Raw genomic sequence first — 21,845 nt, forward strand, 5'->3', positions numbered from 1 at the left:
GGACTTTTCTTTTTCTTCAAGGAAAGCATTGATAGGCTCCAACAGTTCCACAAACCTATTTAAGAAATTGCTGGTTGATAACCACCTCACAATATAGCAGAAAGAGACATTGTTAGGTTTGTCTTCAAGACCCAGCTCTTTGATGAAATTTTTGAACTGTTGATGAGTCTTCCCATTTGAGAGGGTAAAATTGACAATTTTTAGGACTGTCTCCATAATATTTTTATGCTTGAAGTATCTGCGTGCAAGATGTTCACGATGGATGATGCAGTGAACAGGGAGAATCTCTGGAAATTTGGGATCACTTTTCAAGAATCCGATAAGGCTCCCCCCCGCGCCCCCACCATTACAGGTGCTCCATCCGTTGCAACACTGACAAATTTATCCAGGGGTACATTGGCATTTGTCAATCTTTGACAAGTGCATTCTTTATGTCAGCACGATGGGTTGTTTCTTTTGCACCACTAAGTCCATCGTTTCTTCTTTCACAATTACATCTGCGGAAACATAGCAAACAAATATCGCTAGTTGTGGTCTATCTTGTATATCAGTGGACTCGTTGACAACTAGGCTGAATGCTAGAGAATTCTTTAGATTGTTTTGCATCTTGTTTGCAACATCAGTGCTGATTTGGGAGATATGCCTCTCTGTAGTGTTGTGCAAAATTGAAATTTACTTGATTAGTTGTTTAAGTTTTGTGTTACTTGGATCTAAAATTGCAACCACTTCTGCAATATTCTTCTTAACAAGTTCTCCATCACAATGTGGCTATTTAGCATGAGCAATATTCGATTACATAAAACTAGCTCTGGTTATTGTGTTATCTTCCTTACTGAACACCAAAAGTAGTGTCTGTTGACTGCTTAGGTGTAATTTTAATGCAGTTAGCTTGTTTTTCCTTAATTCTGATTCAGGAGGCTATAGACAAAAAGTTATTGTGATTCGTTTCATAATGACATTTCAAGTTGCTCACTTTGTAGTGAGTGAGCGATGCATTGCAGATAAGGCATAGGGGTTTGCCATCTTTAACAGTGAATGTTAAATCTTCCTCCCATTCTGGTTTAAAACTTTGGTTTTCTTCTTCATACTTATATTTCTTACATTTTAAAAATGTCATTGTCATCCATGAAATTAATGTAGGGTTAACACCTGTAACCCTTCTGCCAGGTGGAGTCAGCAGCAACAAGAGATGGGTTCCGTATTCGGGGTCCATCTTTACAATACAATACGGAAGCAGATTGAGCTCCCACCCAGTAATCTGGGAAAATTACACGCCACCGCCTGGGTGCCTCTAAGAGACAATATTTCTCCTCTCACAAGCACGGAGTCTGAGTGTAGAAAAGAAACTTCTTAAATAGAAGGAAGGAAGTAACCTGGCATTAATTTGGGAAAACTTTGTAAGTAGGATTCATAAACATAAAACCATCAGCAAAACATTCATCCCAGAGTACGTTGCGTCAGGTTTTTGTGGGCATTGTGTGGGCAGCATATTCATAACATAGAAGGTGTAGATACTCATTTATCAACAAAGTCTAAGCAGCTTTGATATTAACCAGGCTGTCGGTTACTGAAATAATCTTCTCTGGATCCAGTTAATTGATTATATTATTTTTAACTGTTCGGCAACATGTTGGGCTGTGTGGTGGTGCTCAGTTGTGTATTGGAATGAGAAAAACACTGTTTGCGGAGTTGTTCCCATAAAGTTGACGACTATGAGACAAAACCCGCAGCCAAACTAGGGCTGCTTGCTCAGCTGTCCTTCCAACAGAGATGTGGTGAGTCACCACACAGGCATGCAGCAGCAGCCTATCCTGGAGAAGAACCACTCCTAGGCTCAGGTATTTTCCTAACCCCCAGAGCTGCAAATCAATCTGTGCAACAGTGTTACCCAACCAGGAACTCTTCTCTTGCCTTGCACTGCGTCAAACTCTCAAGTCTCTGAGCCTGCTCTTGATCCTGTTTCTGCCCCAGCCTTGCCTGACGAATAATATTAAAGGAACTGGCACATGAAATTGCAAGCCCATTAGCAAAAATGTTTAATGAATCTGTAAACTCAGGGGTTGTATTGTATGACTAGAGAATTGCTAACATAGTCCCTATTTTTAAGAAAGGGAAAAAAAGCGATCTGTGGAACTACAGGCCTGTTAGTTTGACATCTGTAGAGTGCAAGGTCTTGGAAAAAAATTTGAAGGAGAAAGTAGTTAAGGACGTTGAGGTCAATGGTAATTGGGACAAAATACAACACGGTTTTAAAAAAGATGTCAGATTCAACCTCTGCTCCAATGACTAGACCTGACTACAAGGAGGCAGCACTGGCAATGCTGCCCTTATTATGAGTATTGCATCCTCCATCAGGCACTTGAGACATGTGAAGAACTTGTGCAATAAGAACACCAACTCTTTTTCAGATTGTCTGCTTCAGCATTCAGAAGACTCCCTGCAAGCCATTTCTTACTTGCTACTTTGTAAACTGGACGCAACTTATGAAAAAATTCTAGCATATAAGGAACTTTGATTATAGGAAATGGTGTACTGTTGGCATAAATGTCTCTAGCAAATGTATGTCAGGTGATGCATGGGAAGGGGCATGCGAGGTCACCCGATTTCTGCCAGGGTGGGAGTTGTGCTGAGCGGGGCTGAAGGCATGAGCCTGGGAAAGGCACCAGCAGCAAGCATTCTTGCTGAGCCCCACTAGGTGACGCACAGAGCAGGGTCCTGAGACCAGGCTGGCAGCACAGCTCTCTGTGCGACGCCTGCTGAGTCGCATCCCTTCCTAGCTGGCTGGCAGCCATGGTTACCAGCTCGAGTACATGTCTGGACTAGCCTGCTTGGAGCTAGAGGAGTCAGTTGGGGGGAAGGCAACGCAGGGCCGGGGGAGCCCAGGGAGGCAGCGGGGGCTGGGGCGATGGGTGGGAGGCTGGGGGAGGCATTGGGGGCTATGGGTTTGGGGGCTGGGGAAAGCAGTGGGGAGCAGGGCACCAAAATAAAAGTTTGCCCAGGGCGCCATTTTCCCTAAGGCCAACCCTGGCGAGACCAGCCTTACGGGTGGGTGACGTGGGCAACCGCCCAGTGTGCTGTGGTCGGGGAGGCACTGTGGTCAAGTGGGTGACTTGGCAGTCAGCAGGAAGTTGACCGTGGCTGTAGTGGTGAGGGAGGGGGCCTGCCATTGTGCGCCTCCTCCCCACCCCACATTAGCAGTTATAAGTCACCTATTTGTTGTTCTGATCATGAGACATTCTATCCTCTAATTTGATGCACATCTGAAGGCTTTCCAGGAGTAGGAGTTTTCAACGCTGAAGCAGATGGAGTAGAAAAATTCTTCTTAGAAAATGAAGAAATGAAATTACCTTTCCTTTCACTGTCACTCTCATCACTGTTCTCATCAAAAGATGATGCTGCTGAATATGAAGTAGAAGGAGAATGCACAGAAGAAAACAATTCTTGATGGAGACCAGTTTTCTCCTTCTTAGGGCTTGTCTATATTACCCACTGGATCGACGGGCAGTGATCAATCCAGCAGGGCTCAATTTATCGCATCTAGTCTAGACGCGATAAATCGACCGCCGAGCACTCTCCCATCGACTCCGGTACTCCACCAGGGCAAGAGGCGCAGGTGGAGTCAACAGGAGAGAGTCAGCCATTGATTACCGCAGTGAAGACACCACGGTAAGTAGATCTAAGTACATCAACTTCAGCTACATTATTCACGTAGCTGAAGTGGCATAACTTAGATCGATCTCCCCACCCCACCGCCCCCCGGTGTACACCAGGCCTTACTGTTTGACTGCAATAATCTAAATTTGACAGCAGTGGACATATGTCACAAGAATTCAATGAGTGCTTCTCCATTCTTTCTAAGTGTGTTATGTATGTGGAAGAACAGAGCTTGTACTTGGCTTTAACAGTTTTTCCATGTTCATGTCTAGGAAAAAAAATTCATACAAATGATTTTTGTTTTCCCTGGCTCTACCTAATTTATTATGTCATTAATGTCTTTTTACTTTTGTAATGCACTCTAGATTATGAAGTATCTCTTGTATTTCAGCCAGTCAGTAGAAATTCAGTTCTGTTTCTAACTGCTGCTGTTCCAGAAGATTCCAGCCACTCAAAATGTTTTTGGATATGCTGCCCTCTCCCTCCCAGTCATTACAGACTATTAGCTCATGTGGAGGGATATGGGGCAGGAAGCAGATGCCCCCTCCTCTTTGCATGAAACATAAGCAGCTTCAGGAAGAGAGGGGCCTCACAAAGATTTTATGTCACACCCCCTCATACGCATAGAACTTTTTATATTCTCAGCCAGGTTTGGCTATGTGTGTATATTGTGTATGGGATTTTTGTTGAGAGGGGAGGAGTGGGGGGTTTATTTACATGGGTATTTAATGTGCGTTGTTTGCTTTGTGGAGAGTTGGAGAGTTGTTGGAGTTTAATAGCTGTGAAACTTTTGTTTGTTAAGGGAAAGTCGTGGTGCCTGTACACGCCGCCCCGCTTCTGAGTTAATTTCTGTAAGTTTGTCTAGTGACAGTTTAGATTGTAAAATCTTCATGCCTGGAGCCAAGTCTTTTAATTTGTTTAATTTGTTTTGTAAACTGCCATTTACATTGATGGTCTAGCATACAAATAAAGATATATATATATATATACACATACATACATACGCTTTGTTCTAGAATACTCTAGCCAGTCAAGATGCTCAGCTTTCAATTAGTTTGCCTCTTTTCCAACAGATGGTCATAAAATGAGTGAGCAAGACATTTAAGTAGGCTTGCTAACAGATAGCACCATGATACAATCATAAGGTAGGCTGCCATTTACATCAGGGCATTCTTGCTGGAATATTTGACAATATTTGACTGGTTAAAGAATAGGCGATCAGTTGATTGGTCATTTGACATTATTTGATAGCTTAGTAGACTGGGTTACCAGGCCTTCCTGTTAGTACTGTATTTATGTTGGCTGCTGTGTTTAATTGTGTCTCAATTTTTTTGTCCTTTGACTTGCATTAGAAGTTTGTTCTCCCAAGGTTTATCTTAGAATGATGGCTAAGTAAGTGGTGGGAGAGTTCTGGTTTCAGAAGTTTTGATAGCATAGCCGATGTGCATAATGGCTGTTTAAAAATTGGTGGCTTCACTGTGGTCTAGAATCTAAGCTTTCATTTAAAAAGAAAATTCTTCTGCAGTGTTAATCTTCAGAATGTGAACCATATGTGAAACAACACAGTGATATGTGCCTAAATCTGTAGACAGCTTGAGACAATAGCTGTGAGAGAAGCATGAACTGCTTCCATTCATCCCAAAGAGAGTTGACACTGAAATTCAATTATGTTAATTTAAGTTTTAACTTGGTTAAATAATTCATTATTGATTATGTTAGCTGGAACAAAATGCGATTTCTGCTTACCTGTCATTGCACACAATGGCAGATATTGAGATATTTATTTAGTTGTCAGAGGTTTGAGGGTGGTATATTAATTCTGCCTCCTCCTCCAGATTTGTCACTTTCACCTTTATCCAAAAGGAGCAGTTGTATGTCCTTCCCCAGTAAGGCTATATCTACACTTGAATCCCTACAGTGACATAGCTTCAGCATTGCATCTGAGTTATTGTAGCGCTTCACTGTGGACACTTACTACAATGGTGGGAGGGATTCTCCCATCACTGTAGGTAATCCACTTTCCCAAGAGGTGGTAGGTAGCTTGACGGAAGAATTCTTCTGTCAATTTAGTGATGTCTAGACGGGGAGTTAAGTTGACTTAACTGTGTTGGGGTGTAGATTTTTCACACCCCTGAGAGATGTAGCTATGTTGATATAACTTTTCAGTGTAGACTAGCCCTAAGACTCCACTGTCTCCTGCATACAAAAATCATCGCTCATTCTTATTTGCTGATAAAGCCCCAATTGTCTCCTACTCGGCTGTCAAAATCTCCAGCTTTCTTCTCCTCCCAATAATTTTTACAGTACAGATAGCATAAAATAAATTTAATTTGATATCCAAAATTAAACAAGGAAAATGTGTACTAGATGAAGTTATTGTAAGGTTGAGGCACAATTGGTTGAAAAACCATGTTCAAAGAGTAGTTTTGAATGGTTCGCTGTCAAACTGTGAGGATGTATCTAGTGTGGTCCCACCTAAGGGCGTCTGTCCTGGGTCTGGTACTTTTAAATATTTTCATTAATCACTTGGATAATGGAGTGGAGCGTATATTTATGAAATTTGTGGATGACACCAACCTGGGGGGGTAGCTAGCACTTTGGAGAATGGGAATAGAATTCAAAATGACCTTGATAAATAGGAGAATTGATCAAAATCAACGAGATGAAATTCAGTAAAGACAACTGCAAAGCATGACCAGTTGGGGGAAAAAAAAATCAAATGTACAAATGCAAAATGGGGTATAACTGGCTAGTTTGTAGTACAGCAGAAAGGGATCCGGGGGCTATAGTAGATCACAAATGGAATATGTGTCAACAACAGGGGTGAAAGTAAGTCTAGGGACTTACCGGTACGGGGCTGGGCTGGGGCCGGCTCTGTCCCCCGGAAGGGGTGGGGCTGTGGGAGTCAGAGCCAGCCCTGGCCCACCCTGTACTGGTAAGTGCCTCCCCCTGCCGCGGTAACAGCAGCAGCTGGGAGCTCTGGCAGCGGTTTAAAGGGCCCAGGGCGGTAGTGGTAGCCGGAACCCTGTGCCCTTTAAATCGTCCCCGGAGCCCCACCGCCGGTTCTCTAGGGCTCTGGCAGCAGGGCTCTAGGGACGAGGCTCTGGCCGCTGCTACCGCCCCGGGCCCTTTAAATTGCTGCCCCAGCCCCGCTGCCACTACCCCAGGGCTCTGGCAGCAATTTAAAGGGCCGGGGGCTCCAGCCACTGCTGGGAGCCGTAGGCCATTTAAATTGCGCCTGTGGAAGCCGATCCACCCCGGTACGGCACACCGGCTCTTGCAGGTATGCCATACAGGGGTGTATACTGGCTTACTTACACCTCTGGTCAACAATGTGGTGCAGTTATGAAAAAGGCTAATTTAATTTTGGGGTGTATTATCAGGAGTCTGATATGCAAGACATGGAATGTAACTGTTCCAGTCTGTTTGACACTAGTGAGGCCAAAGCTAGAGTACGGTGTCCAAGTTAGGTGCCACAGTTTAAGAAAAATGTGAGCAAATTGGAGAGAATCCGGAGGAGAGCAACAAAAGTGATAAAAGGCTTAGAAAACCTGGCCTATGAGGTAAGGTTAAAAAACTGGGAATATTTAGTCTTGAGAAAAGTCAGACCAGATATCAGTCTTCAAATATGTTAAGGTCTGTCATAAAGAGTGTGATGGGTTGGACTTACGGTCTGGGATGCCACCTGATATACTGGAGTCCCACTGAGCCCGCCCATTCCACCAGCCTGGGCTTCCTCACCCTGTCCTTGCTGTGCCAGGCCCTCAAGACTTCTCTAGCAAACACACAGGTAAGGCCACACCCAAACTGAAATCAGTCTGCATGGGAGGACTCAGCTTGGGAATTTACCCAGCATTCATGTGCACACCTCCTTTCAGGTGTAAACCCCAAATTATATTGACTTGCACTGTACAGTAATTCCTCACTTAATGTTGTAGTTATGTTCCTGAAAAATGCTACTTTAAGTTAAATGATGTTAAGTGAATCCAATTTCTCCATAAGAATTAATGTAAATAGTGGGGGGGTTAGGTTCCAGGGATTTTTTTTTGCCAGACAAAAGACAGACACACTCTCTCTCTCTCTCTCTCTCTCTCTCTCTCATATACACAGTATAAGTTTTAAACAAACAATTTAATACTGTATACAGCAATTATGATTGTGAAGCTTGGTTGAGGTGGTGTAGTCAGAGGGTGGGATATTTCCCAGGGAATGCCTTACTGCTAAATGATGAACTAGTACTGGGCTGAGCCCTCAAGGGTTAACTCATTGTTGTTAATGTAGCCTCACACTCTACAAGGCAACAGGAATGGAGGGAGGAGACAGAGCATGGCAGAGAGAGACAGACACACATCGTGTGTGTGTGGCGGGGGGGAGAGAGAGAGACAGATGCACACTGTGTGTGTGAGAGAGAGAGAGAGAGAGATGCGCATTGCCTCTTTAAATACGCTGACCCCACTCTAAGTACACTGCCTTTTAAAGTAGATCAGCAAGTTGAGACAGCAGCTGCTGCGAGCAAGCTCCTTTGATTCTGAGTTCCTCTCCCCACACGGCTCTGTGGAGAAGGGGTAAAGGAGTGGGGCACCCTGGCATTAGCACTCCTCTTCCCCTGCACAGCAAGCAGGAGTCTCCCGGGAGCAGCTCCAAGGAAGAGGGCAGGAACAGCACATGGCAGTGGGGAGAGGCTGCCCACAAGGAACTAAGGGGAGCTGATGGGGGGGCTGCTGGTCCACCCTGGTTCCAAGCCCCCACCAGCTAGCTCCAACAGGCTACTCTTTGTGCAAGCAGTGGACAAAGCAGGTGGCTGCCAAACAACGTTATAAGGGAGCATTGTGCAACTTTAAACGAGCATGTTCTCTAATTGATCAGCAACGTAACAATGTTAACCAGGGTGACCTTAAGTGAGGAGTTACTGTATAGTCTTTACTTACTTGATCATGTACTATTTGTTTCCCTTGCAGGACTCCTGCCTCATTCAGTGAATGGGTAGATATTCAATATTTTTGTCCTCCTCATTCAGTTTGTGGCCCTAGGTGTTACTTTTGATTGGGTGTTTTTATGGTGCTCTCACCCTCGTGTCTGAGTGGTTTAGAAAACACTAATGAATTTATCTTAACACCTCTGTAAGATTAAACAATAGTATTATCCCCATTTTACAGCTGGTGAACTGAGCCACAGAGATAGTAGGGGCAATATTGACCCATGTCCACTAAATTTGGGTGTCCAACTGAAATACTTATAGCCTTTTTTTTTCTTCAGAATACTTACCCCCCTACCCCCCATTTTTTTATAGAACTTTACATATTCAAAGCACAGCTCCAGTTGACTTCAGTTGTAGTGATTGGCATTTCTGCAAATCTGGCCCTAGATGTCTCATGTTGGGCACCCACAAAATGGGGAACACACAATTAGTAGACAGCTGTGAACACTTTAGTTTAAGAGAATTATTCAGCATCACATAGGGACTGTGTGGCAGAGGCAGGGGTAGAATCTAATTATCCAGGGTGGCATTCAACTTCCTTAACCATAAGATCATCCTTTCTCTTTCTGCAGTCTCTAGCCTCAGTCACTACCTACCTTCCAACTTCTGCAACAAATGAGTCAGCAGTCCGATAGATAACAGCCTCCTACATTACACCACCATGATTCATTCTCAGAGTACTATCCATTCGGGAGGGGGGAGAGAGCGGCAAAGTATGTGACGTGAGTCTGTATCATAATGCACATGCATAGAATGAATGGGGACCAAATTAAGACTGCACAGGCAACCTGAATTCTGGCATTTTCTAGCTTGAGTTTGTAATGTGATGTTCTTTTAACATAGATTTTTGGCTGTCATCTCCTAAGGTGTGTATTTTTGTTTTGTTTTTAAATGAAGTGGAAAAACAGAAATTCTGTCATACGGAACCACACTGATTCCCCACTTGAGTCGTTAGCATGTTTTGGACCTTCAGATTCATAGTGCAGAGAGACCTTTACCACTTGAGCTAACAGAGTGGTCAAAGTAGTTGGCTGTTGTCCTCTATGTGGATCAGCCACTAGAGGGGATTGAGACACATGCTTTGGCAGTAGATTTCACTTTTGTTTGCTGACAGCAGAGGGGTGTAGAGACTTAGGACTCCTGGGTTCAATTCCAGGTTCTGTCAGGAAGGGTTTTCTAATGGTTCTAGTTCCTTCTGCCCTTGCTTTCCCTCTCCCCCTCCTCAGCCTGTCTCTGCTCCAATGTGCCCCATCCCAACACTCCTATCCCTGTTCCCATTGTATCCTGTCCCTCCTCCCTCTGCTCCTATCCACACTCCCACACTTTGACTTCTGCCCTCCTCCATCTCTGCTCCTCTCTATCCCCTGCACAGGTCCCAGTTCTTGTCCTTCTCTGCTCCAGTGTATCCCAGCTTCTGCTTCCCTTCCCACACTGCCTGCTCCTATTCCCCCCACCATCACTTCTGTCCAACCTTATGCTTCATCTCCTCCCCCTCTTCTGTTGCATGCGGCTCCTGACCCTCTCAATTCTTCTCTCCCTTCTGGTTTTTGCACCTCCCTCCCCTTTGCGGCTCACCCCTTTGCATTTGAATCAAGTTGCTTCCTCCTACTTCCTGCCTGGAAACATCAGGGGCACATGCAAGTACATCTCATTTCTTATCCCTGCTAATGGCCCCTAATGGCTAGGAGAGGCAATAGCAGGGAAAATCATGCTCAGACCCTGAATCCCCACGATGGAGTATGCTCAGTGCAGACAGGGTATTTTGGAAAATTTAGCTACCAAATTCTCATAATCCTCTACTGAGCATGTGGGAACTGAGACTTTTTGGGGTCTTATAACTTAGCCAAATTTGTGCAGTTTGGGGAAAGCAAAAGACGCACCCCAGGCAGCAAGGTGACCCCCACCCTACTGCTTGCTAAATTTCAAGCCCTTGTTCCAAAGCATGGTAATGCTAGCTTCTTAATGAAATGGTTGTAAGATTTTATTTTAACATGGGAAAAACACGCTTTTTCTTAATCTCCTGCTCAGAAATGGCTGAACTTTTTTTCAGCTGAAACATAAATGCAGTATCCTGAGGCAGATCCATGACATAGAAACGGTCAGCCTGAATAATTAAAGTTTCAAAAAGTTATAAGCAATTGAAAACAGGATCTTAAATTATAATCAGTTAACTTTATTTTATGATAGTACCCTTTGGTTTTCATCTGAAACATTTAAATAACAGACCTTCTGGCTACGTGATGATCTTAATTTATTTTTAAAACCATCCATGTGTATTCGGTTTTGAGATCTCATGAAATAGAAATCACAGATGGTATGGGGATATTTCTTTCTTCTGCCCCCCCACCCCCCTCCCAACAGTAGTTTGTTAGTAAAATTGATCTGGCTCTCAATATTTGTTATAAATGACATTGTCAGGCCATTTCTTTTAGGACAAGTATTATGTATCAGCCCCGCTCTGCCAATGGGTGTTGCTGTTCATTGGTTGTGAGCATTAGGAGGGGCAATTAAAGTATTAGGAATAAAAAATTGAAGGTACATCTAAATTTGGCCTTCAAAGTGTATTCGAAAGAGCACCCTGTAATCTTAATTTAAGAAACTCAGATATTAGTATATGCTGTTCATGATTTCTGATCCATATATTAAAGTAGTTATTAAATACTTCATTCTTTGTGACAAAAATAATTCAAAGAGCCATATTTTTCAGGCCTTTTGAAATGAATTTTCCTAAGGGTAGTAAATATGTTCAGGTAGCAAAGCTGCAGAATAATTTACTCCCCAGATGATTTGTTTGATTTTTCGTGGACACTGGAATTTGTGCAGCGGTTTGTAATTTGTTATGATAAGAATCATCTAGTAAATATGTTAGCTCAACCTCAAAAGAGTAACCACCCCTCTGCTTAAAAGAAATGGTACTTCCTGCTTTCATAAACAGTCATGTGCATAGTTTAGCAAGGCCTGATGCCTCTGGAGCTTTTTCCTTTCGAGCACCATTGAATCAGTCCTTACAGAAGTACTGTGAATCTCGTGATCTCATTCTGAACAAAAGGGATTAAGAAAAAATCATTTGATAATAAGACTTTGGAAAGCCAGGGCAGGCAATCTTGGTTGTGAATATTTTCTGATTTTTCCAGAAATCAAGCAGAAGATTGAGCTGCTGATGTCAGTTAACTCTGAGAAGTCGTCCTCTTCAGAAAGGTACAGCTACATCTCTTGCATGAACAATTAATGGTGTAGCATTGCAAAGAAGCAGCATAGGGCATTTTTTTCTTGTCAGTTTGCTAATTTTGTTGATGTATTGCATGCTGGTTATTGTAATGTATTGATTGAATCTGTGTTTTTGGTTAAGCTTTGTGTCTTTTTGCAAAGGGTTACTGATTTTTGTTTTTAATGAAGTCTAATCAGCAGCAGCATGCAAATCATAATACAGCAGACTACTGGTTTATATATACTGTTGTTCAGTCTGTGTTCTGTTTTTTGTTTTCACCCAAAAAGCATCTTGATTTCTAAATTCAGTTTCAAAAATTAGATTTTCTTTTTTTTTTTGCTTTGTATTAGAGGAAATCATTTTACAGTTACCAAGGTTGCTGTTCAATTTGGGTTAGTAGAAAATATAATTTGGTGAACCATTAAATATCCTGTTATGTTGAAAGGGAGTGTCCTTTGCAAATAGCTTAGGAATTGCAAACACACAAATTAGTCACATTCTGTAAGATAGATGTGATGCTGCTTCAAGTCTGTGCTAGGAAATGGAACAGTCACTGCATGCAGTAATAATGGTTCATGCCTGCAGGTAAGGGCAAAATGACTCAAGTGTTTTTAAAGCAATTATTTTATCTGTCAGTCAGATTATTATAATCGTAAGTAGCTGTTTCATTTTACATAAATATTTTTAAATATATATATATATATATATATATATATATTTGACATTCAGATTTTTGTCATGCAGTGTCCTCTTAGTGACTATTTTGGTGCTTTTAATAACCAAACCTGTTCACTCCTGTTTTGCTTGAGATTTAATTTTAACAGAAACTTGTGTTAATAAAATTATTTCAACTGAGGACAACATAAGATCAATTCAAATCAAAATATTATTTGAATTAAATCATTTCATCTGTGTGCAGCTGAGTATTATATATTTCGGAAATGAGTTGCCAGAATTGTAATTAGTAATTTAGTACACCTAAGCAGGCTTCTTTAGCTGAAATTATGTTATCTAAAATGTATTTGAATGAATGGTTAAACATAATAAAACATAATGGCAGTGCACTGGAAATTTAAGTTAAGGGAACATAGATAGGATAAAAGACAAATAATTAAAAATGAGAGTGTGCTGTGGGGCAACCATGGCTTTAAAACCATATGAGCAGTTTAATTGGATTTATGACACGAGCGAGGGTAGATGTGAACTAAACCATGATATTGCTTTTCACTAGCTCTAGCATGACAAAATATCAGAGCAATGAGAGATACAGAAAATGGTGGGGGGAGTGGGTTGTTAAGTCACCTTTCCAAAATGGAGAAATGTAAGAAAAGCTTTGGGTTATCTTTGCGAGTATAAATTGAAAGTCATTAAGAAAAAGCCTAAGATGTTTTGTTTATCCATCCCCCTGCACCTTGATATCATATAAACTGTAAAATGTTAGGCCAAATAAATGGTGATGGTGATAGGAGAGAGGATGACAGGGTGAAAGTAGTACAAGAAACAGGTGTTAACTGTGATTTTTAGGGCTTCTGTGAGGGATACGGTGATGAAGTGGTGAATCCAATTAGAATATATTTTTAGCAGCTCGAATGCTATGACAAACTGGTGGCTGATCAAAATATATTGTTGCTCAAAATGTGTGTCAAAATACAGTATGAACTCTGGGAAGAAACTGATGGCTGACCAACATGAACCTATGTTTCTAAATTATTGTTATACATAATTAGAAAAGGAGGAAAGGATTTTAAAGATGCATTTTATGCTCATGATCCATTAAAAATGCCCTTAATTTAAAAATTAAATTTGGCAAGTGCATAGTTCATAAGTTGCCTTATGGTTTTAAGTATTTTGAAGGAAAAAGGTAAATCTGAAAAGGTCAAGATAACTATTAAAAATTGGATATTGTGCATGCACAGTAAACGTTCTACAATATTCAGAGATTTTTGAGCATTGTGAGATACTACTATTTTAGTGATTTGAGTTGACGTTCATTAGTTACGCAGTTTATAGGGTCAGAAATCAGCAAATAAAGACTTTCACACAGTCTGTCAGATACAGTTTTTCATTATTACTGTAAAATATCCACCTTCTTTTCCCTGAACCGAAAATATACTGAATTTATTTGCTGCACAGTAGGAAACAATATTATCTACTCTATTAACTTTCAGATCCTTCTATGACCTTTAAAAATTACAATATAAAAAAGCTGTTTTGTAAAAGAAATCTATACTATCAAATAGGTAACATTAAACAATGAAAGTTAGCGCATTTAAAGTGTTTGCAAAACTCTATCCTTAACCTGTTATGCACAGGTATTGAGTCTGTATATGGTATATACATAATGTTTATATGTAAACTTACTGTTTGGGCACACATGCAGTCTTACGTTGTATTTGTTTCCATTTTAATTTATGAACATGGGACTCTTCTGGTACTTTGAGCTGCCCGGTGGAAGATCTAAAGTAGAGTCTCTGGTTTGGTCCCATGTTTTCCAGGCCAGGAGGGGTTAATAGAGGATGCTTGCACCTTCACGGGGTGGGAGGGGAGAGGTTAGGATTTGTGCATTGACACAAACTGTACCCAGTGTGAGTGGAAGGGATGAGGGAGAGTTTGACCCTCTGCCTGTCTTTTCTTAGAAAAGGGTGCTTTGATGATTGCAGATTCTACCTGAGGAAAAGCCATGTTCTTTTTTTTAAGATCAATATACTGTCTTGTCAGACAGGAGTAATCCTTAGTAGGAAGAAGGTGGGAATAAAAATGAAAAAAAAAATGGCCGTGTTTTAAGAAGGCTCAAATTCTTAAAGTCCTGCTTTATGATCCTGGGTTAGTTGCTATCTCTCAGGTTTCCCTCTTTTTAAGAGGCCCTGATATAAAGTGAAACTAACAAGGAAGTGTGATGATGGAGGCTTTCGGACAGGGGTGGGCAAACAGCCTGCCCCCCCATCTGTCCCCTCCCACTTCCGCCCCCTGACTGCCCCCACACATCCAACCCCCCCTGCTCCTTGGACCCCCACCAGCCACCCCCTGGGACTCCACCCCCTATCTAACCCTTGACTGCCCCCCCCAGAACCCCTGCCCTATCCAACCGCCCCCTCCTCCCTGTCCCCTGACTGCCCCCTGGTACACCCTGCCCCTTATCCAACCCCCCCCGGCCCCCTTATCATGCCACTCAGAGCAGTATGTCTGTGAGTCGCACCGCCCGGCCAGAGCCAGACACTCTGCTGCGCTGCCCTGCACAAGCGCGCAGCCCCACCGCCCAGAGCGCTGGCAGCGCGCTGAGGCTGCAGGGGAGGGGGAACAGCAGGGGAGGGGCCAGGGGCTAGCCTCCTGGGTCTGGAGCTCGGGGTTGGGCAGGACGGTCCCGCGGGCCGTAGTTTGCCCACCTCTGCTTAAGGACAAGGAGGCCTCAAGTTGATGAGAAGGGCAACAACCTCAAAAAGGAAAGTAATGCAAATATGAGACTCTTTTTCCCTATGAAATTCACTCAAAAATAATTGGAATTACTTAGTTGGGATTGGGGGGCTACTACATCAGCATTAAAATATTTTTTTCCTGTATGATCTTATTAAACATTTCATTTAGTAGACTCAATTAGATATAAATTTAGAAATGTAGGGTAGGGTGATAACTGCCCCAAATAAAGGGAAGTTTCAGCGTATCCTCTGTGTATGTTTTTTATTTTGCATGATTTTGAAGGACAGTCCTCCTTTAAGAGAAGATAACATTAATGAGAAAACATATTACAAAATCATGTAATATTGGGAATAAGCTCACTTACTGTACCTCTTGCTCTATCCCTCTCTGCAGGTAGCCTAAGCCTGCATGTTCTTTGGCTATTCAGTAGTGGATACGTGAAGTTGCCAGCAGAGTTCTTGCTGCAGCCATTAGAGAGCTGGGACCAGCAGTCATGGGGAGGGAGTCTGCTTTTCAAGAACCTGTAAAAGAAGGAAAAACATCATATTTACATTGCAAATGTCCTGTCCCCCTTTTGTATTTATTTGGTGCATTCAGCACTTTAAGCTACAGCTGCACTTTTAAAAGTGTGGACGTGCACATGCTTATGTGTGTGCCTTTATGTGAACCTATTTTGCAGAACTCCGTTCAGAGGATGTCTGTGGACTTTGCATTTTAAAGATAGAAAAGTCACTTCATCTGTCTGTGTCACTTTACAATCACTGAACATTCCCTAATAAATTTAACACACAGTATATTAATCTTTCTCATAGATTAGAACAAAGTGCTCAGTAAACTATATTTACCGCTGTGATTTCTGGATCCGGAATTTGTGATTTGTCTTCTCATTGATGTAGTTTGATAAAAGGTATTATTGTGTAGCTAAAGGTCACTGACAAGGTTAATAATTCTAAAATATTTAACCTACTTTTTGCCTTATATCTTTTTGCAGACCCTATATGTGTATTTTACTTTAAAATGAACTCACACTTCAATGCTCTATTTTTTATTTATTTATTTTTTAAATCAATATTAGGCCTGCACTCATGAGCAGTCTTACAATAGCAAACCAGTAAGTATATGTATGATGGAAAAAACAGTGTTCAGGTTCTAAGGTGTTTTATAAATAGCAGCAAGAGGAGAATGTTTTCAGATCATAAAATATCTTGACAATGTCTTTTTTAAAAAAAATCCAAATGTGCAGTATTATTGATGGGGATTGTGTAGGGACAGCAACTGGTTCTTTCTTGTATTTTATTTCCATTCATTTTGTAGCCTTGAGCCTTTTTCACTGCTCTCTCTTTTTGTAATTGATCTATTCAGAGCAAATGAAATGTTTGTTCTTGATGCATTTACATTCTCCCTAGATTGGTCCATCTCCAAGAATTCTGTCAGGAAGTAAGAGAATAGAGGAGGAAATCTAAAATAATGAAAGAGAAAGTGCAGGCCTAGTACTGTCTCTATTCTCCTTACTTAAGAAAATAACTTCTACTAGTTGTTGCAAGATTATGTTGTGAAAGGAAGTGAGGATATTGTAGCGTTCTTTCATGAATAGCAACCAAGGTTTTTAAGGGTCCATAAAGTGTACATATATAGAACACACAACTCACATTTCCCCCCTTATACAGTATTGATGTAGAGAATTGTCATTTGCTGGTAACAAATAGTAGGGCTATGACATTCTCACAAGTGGATAAGTCAGTTTCAAGCAATATTCAGCTTGCTGTCTTTCGTATTACATGGCATCAGTGTTAATGTGATATAAACATGTTTTGGAATAAGTGCTAGATAATGGTGCATTTCATGATTATAACGATAGTGGGGTTTTGTGACATCATAATAGGATTGAAGCCAGAATGATGTATCATGTTCCTGGAATTGTGTTTGCTTTATTTTGAGTTTCTCTAATTTTATTTAATGTGATATATACATATTAAAAAGACAGCTCACTTTTCCTCTTGCCCCTTTTTATCCTTTTGTCTTTATACTTCTTCCATGGTGCTTGTTTCATTTTTTTAACTAGAGTAATAAAAATAAGTTTCTAATTGGTTTAGTTTCTAACTCAGAACAATTCCAATTTGTTTTAAGAGCACTTTGCTCTTTGCTGTGCTGCTTTTAACTTTCAGTTTTTACGAAAAATAACTTGGGGAGATGTCCTCTTCAACGCTTAGCCGAATGGTTGGCTTTAGCGATTGTTCACCCTTTGGTCCATCCCTGCACAGCCACAAGGGCTTGATGGCCCAAGAGTCCAACATTGGAACAGACTTGATGAACCCATGTAATAGAGCATCTGCCTCTGGGCCACCTCCCTCCCTCGGTTGGTGGAATTTTATCCCAGATATTACAAGCCACCAGGAGAATGGTGTTCGCTGGAATGTCTTGTGGCATTCTCCTGACATGTCTGAAAAGTGTAAGATGGCATGTGCGGACAATGGCCCCAGTAGTCTGTAGACCAGAGTGGCCATAAACATCTGCAGTGCAAATGAAGTCATTCCACTTTATGCCCAATATATGATGTTGGCATTTTGTGTCCACTGTGATTATACATTATATTTCACTTTTCCTTTTTAAAAATAGTGAACTGACCTTGCTTTTAATAGAACTTCATGTAGGGTTGCTTGATGTTTAGTTCAATTTTCACATTAAAACAATCAGCCTGTAATACCGTTAATGTGCCAGTTTTTTAATTTTATTTTAAGCAAAATATGAAAGGGATATAGGCATGAGAAGTTCTGTTATAATTCACAATTGTGCTGATGTGAAATAGCAGTGGAAATTGCATGTTTGCATGGTAAAAAATAGTAATTTATAGATAAAGTGTTCCACCCATGAATTAAAAACTTTCTGGACATCACATCTGTGATGGGTCTCCCCTTTACCCCCGGGGTGCCACGTGATGTACTGGGGTTCCACTGAGCCCACCTGTTCCACCATCCTGGGCTCCCTCACTCTGTCCTGCTGCGCATGCACACATAGGTAGGGACACACCCAGCTGCAGAATGACACCGATACTGAAATCAGTACTGCATGGGAAGGCTTTCAGCTAGGGAATTGCCCAGCACTTGGGTGCACACACCCTGTGGAATATAAACCCAAAATTATGTTGTCTTGCGCTGCACAGAGATCTATACAGCGTAAGCTAATGAAATCTGCCCCCTCCCTCAATGTGGAGGAAGATATGCGCAGCTTCCTCCCACCCCTGTTATGAATTGCACAAACTGTGTTTTAGAATAAACAAAAAAGTTTAACTGCAAAAGATAGATTTTAAGTGATTATAAAGGATAGCAAACAGGTGAAAGGAGATTACTGAGCAAATAAAACAAAACACGCAACCTAAGCTTAATGCACTAAATGAACTGGCTAATAGTAGCCCATTCTCACCCTAAATGTTGTTTTGTGCAGCTTGCAGAGTTTCTAGAAGGTAAACTGCACTGGTATTCCTTTCACAGGCTAGACATTTCTTGCATGGCTCAGCCCCTGCCCTCCCCCCACCCCAGCTTAGTTCCTTTGTCTCTTCAGGTGTTTTCAGCAGCCTTCCTTCTTGGGCAGGGAGGCTGTGGAGAATAATCTAGGTTAACTCACTCTCCAGCCTTCAACAGGATTTGCATATGGCGGGAATTCTTTGTTTCCAAATTTGACCCCCATCCCCTCCTAGTGGAAAAATACTTGGACCAGCAGTCCAAGATGGTGTCCAGTACGAGGTGACATGATCACATGACTTTGCACTGTCAAAGCAGCATCCCAGGAAACTTCTCAGGAAGGAGGGAGATTAGTATCTTCAGAATCCTATTCTCCCTAATGGCCCATTCCAAACTGATTGCATACTGTCTGGTGGGCGTTCCCCAGGTGAAAACACAGTTTTAATTGTTACATAGTCTATATTCCTAACTTCAGGTACACAAATGATACATGCATACAAATTAGATAATCTGATTCAGTAAATCATAACCTTTCCATTGATACCTCACATGACCCATCTTGCATAAAAAATATCATAGTTATGCCATATTCATATCATAAGTTTATCTCTATGAAGAATATGGGGCGTAGTGTCACAACATCCATTAGTTGTAAATTCTTAACGCTGCCAATCACTTCAGGACATAGACCAAAATGCACTGTGTATCGTGTTTTGAAAGGTAAACATTTAGAGATTTTATTTTTTCCCCTAAGGACTTGTTTTCCTACATATTTTTGTCCTCAGTGACAGAATTTCACTTAATTCCTGTTTCTTACTGGAATCTTTCAGCTATGACTTTAACATCAAAACTTATAATTTTAATATTTTTACTGTAACTATAAGTAATGTTTTTGTTAACATCTTTGATATTGAGATACTTGTTTGTGTACCACTTTGGCGTTATTTTTTCCTTTTGAATTGAACTTGTTTTCTTCTCGAAAGGGCCTTCAACGTAAGCTTGTTTATGAAGTAGTTTTATTACAGGGGAGCACATTTTCTACTTTCTGAGAAATACAAAGCACAGATAGGATGTTTATTTGTATGTATAATTGGAGCCAAGATGACAAATTATCTTGGGGGAGACGTTGGGGGCTTGTACTATCCTTCATAAATATTATTTTTCACTAGGAGTTAATGCTGAGCAAAATGGTGATTGTGTGGAGGCAATTAATGATTGAAAGACATTTGTATAAATAGGTTGGATGGAATGATTTGAATGGTGCATCTTTCTCTTCCCAATTCAAGTTAGATTTGTATCTGATTTATTTTTGTTACACTAAGGGAAAAAAAAATGTGATTGGTAATTGAGAACTCCAGCACATAAATATGCTGTATATTTAGCCTGGTTTCATGAATTTAAACTCTTAGCCTAATAAATGACTTAATCATGACTTCACTTAAATCTCTAAATATAAACTTCCAAACAAAGTTTAGGGAAGTACTGTCCTGTACATAGGTGTGCATTGTTGTGTGCCCTGTGAAATCGTTGCATTTCCATGTGCATGCTGTATGCAGTTGCTAATACTACAGGATAAATAATGCTGAGCTCTTGTGTATCTGAGCACTATCAAACTATTTAAAAACAAATACACACAAGTATGTTTGCGTACACATATCTATATTATTATACAGACCCGAGTGAAGTAATGTGGTATAAAGCTTTTACTGGCATGAGTTTGCAATACATTACTAATGAGTAGTGAAGCCACAGGTAAGTCTTCCAAATAAGTGCTGATAAAACCCTTACAGTGCTGCATACCATCATGTATTCTCTTTATATTATATATTATGAAAGTACTGTACTGTCTTAGAAAATATACTGTGGTATCTCTCCGCCTGTGAAGCCCAGGTGTCTTATTTGCCATGATCTTACTGTAGGGTTCAGAAGAAGCCATAAAAACTTCTAAATCTGACTTAAAATAGCTTTTTTTGTAGGTAAAAATATTGTGACCTTAAAGTTTGTTATCTTGAGGTCTCTGGGAGTTTTACTAACCATCAGTCAGCTTCTCCCTTAAATACTTCTGTACTTTCTCCCATGTAACCCATTATGCTTGGGAAAGCTCCCTGATAAAATCCAAACAGCCACTAGCTCCTCTTTTTTCAACTCCATAAGATTCACCTCAGTCCTGATGCCTACATTATCCAGCGTGGTGATTATGGCTAGACAGGTCATCAGCTGCGACTATTTCGCTTCCTCTTTCCTTACTCCCAACAAAAAAACCAACCTGGCCTAAACCAAACTGTAACCACACCTACAATACAGTAACAAAGTTGTGCCAATTCTTCACCATATTTATCTACATTCCCAACCCTCATCTAGTTGTGTCTTTAGAGAGTAAACTCTTTAGGATTGTGATTTTCTTTTCCGTGTTTGTACAGAGTCCAGCACAATGGGCTGCAAATCCTACTTAGAACTCTCACTGAGTGTGAATATTTTGGGCAGTATATTTAAAGGGCTGCTAAAAAGGACTTAAAATAACATTTCTATGCATATAAATGTCTATCTTAAAATCCTTTATCTTGCAGTCTCCCAAGGGTAAAAGTAAGCCATTGGAAAGTTGGGGATAGCCCCTTTCTAGTATTGCTCATTCTGAAAGCTGGTAAGATATCCAGATTGTGAAACCTGTAACTAGTTCAGGACTAAATATTGCCTAACCTAGGGCTTGGAATAGTCTAATTTTGAGAGGTAAGAAAAAACATTTTTTGCAGGTCCTCTCTTCCTAAATTTGTTCTGCCTCCTGTCAGCTGCATGGATGATATCTAGACTTCTTGCCACCTTAACCTGCAGAGCATTAAAAATAAAACCCAACAAAATATTAAAATATTTCTCTGGAACCTTTTTTATAACTAATTTTTTGTTAGCCTGTTTCAATAGTCACCATCCAATGACAATCCTTCACATTCTTCTTGGCCCCATCTCATCCATGATAGAGATTCAGCACAGGGAGCCCCCACTTGCTGCCAACACTGCATACCGGTCAGAGGTAAGACAGTCTTCATTTATTCTAGGCCAGCACCCAGTTCCTCAGAGGGATAAAATTCTGAAAAATTACTGGAAGTGTCTTTATTCTCAAATGCGGTTCTTCTACAAA

At 41.0% G+C, this 21,845-nt stretch overlaps 1 protein-coding gene across 13 annotated transcripts in view; it reads left to right on the top strand.

The window, feature by feature from the left end:
- Positions 1 to 21,845, top strand: part of SRPK2 (SRSF protein kinase 2) — a 310,148-nt gene that overhangs the window by 84,269 nt on the left and 204,034 nt on the right. For 6 of the 13 annotated variants that reach the window (XM_073328505.2, XM_073328513.2, XM_073328507.2 and 3 more), the window contains one exon: positions 11,767 to 11,830. The exons of 5 other annotated variants lie outside the window; for them this stretch is intronic. In XM_073328505.2, the coding sequence (XP_073184606.1) occupies positions 11,793 to 11,830 (38 nt within the window). In that variant the 5' untranslated portion in view covers positions 11,767 to 11,792. Of the gene's footprint in view, positions 1 to 9,204; positions 9,355 to 11,591; positions 11,831 to 21,845 lie in introns of those variants that run through there. 2 more of the 13 variants (XM_073328506.2, XM_073328509.2) reach the window with 2 other exon arrangements.

The sequence above is a fragment of the Lepidochelys kempii genome, chromosome 1, assembly GCF_965140285.1.
Source record: "Lepidochelys kempii isolate rLepKem1 chromosome 1, rLepKem1.hap1, whole genome shotgun sequence".
Lineage (NCBI taxonomy): Eukaryota > Metazoa > Chordata > Testudines > Cheloniidae > Lepidochelys > Lepidochelys kempii.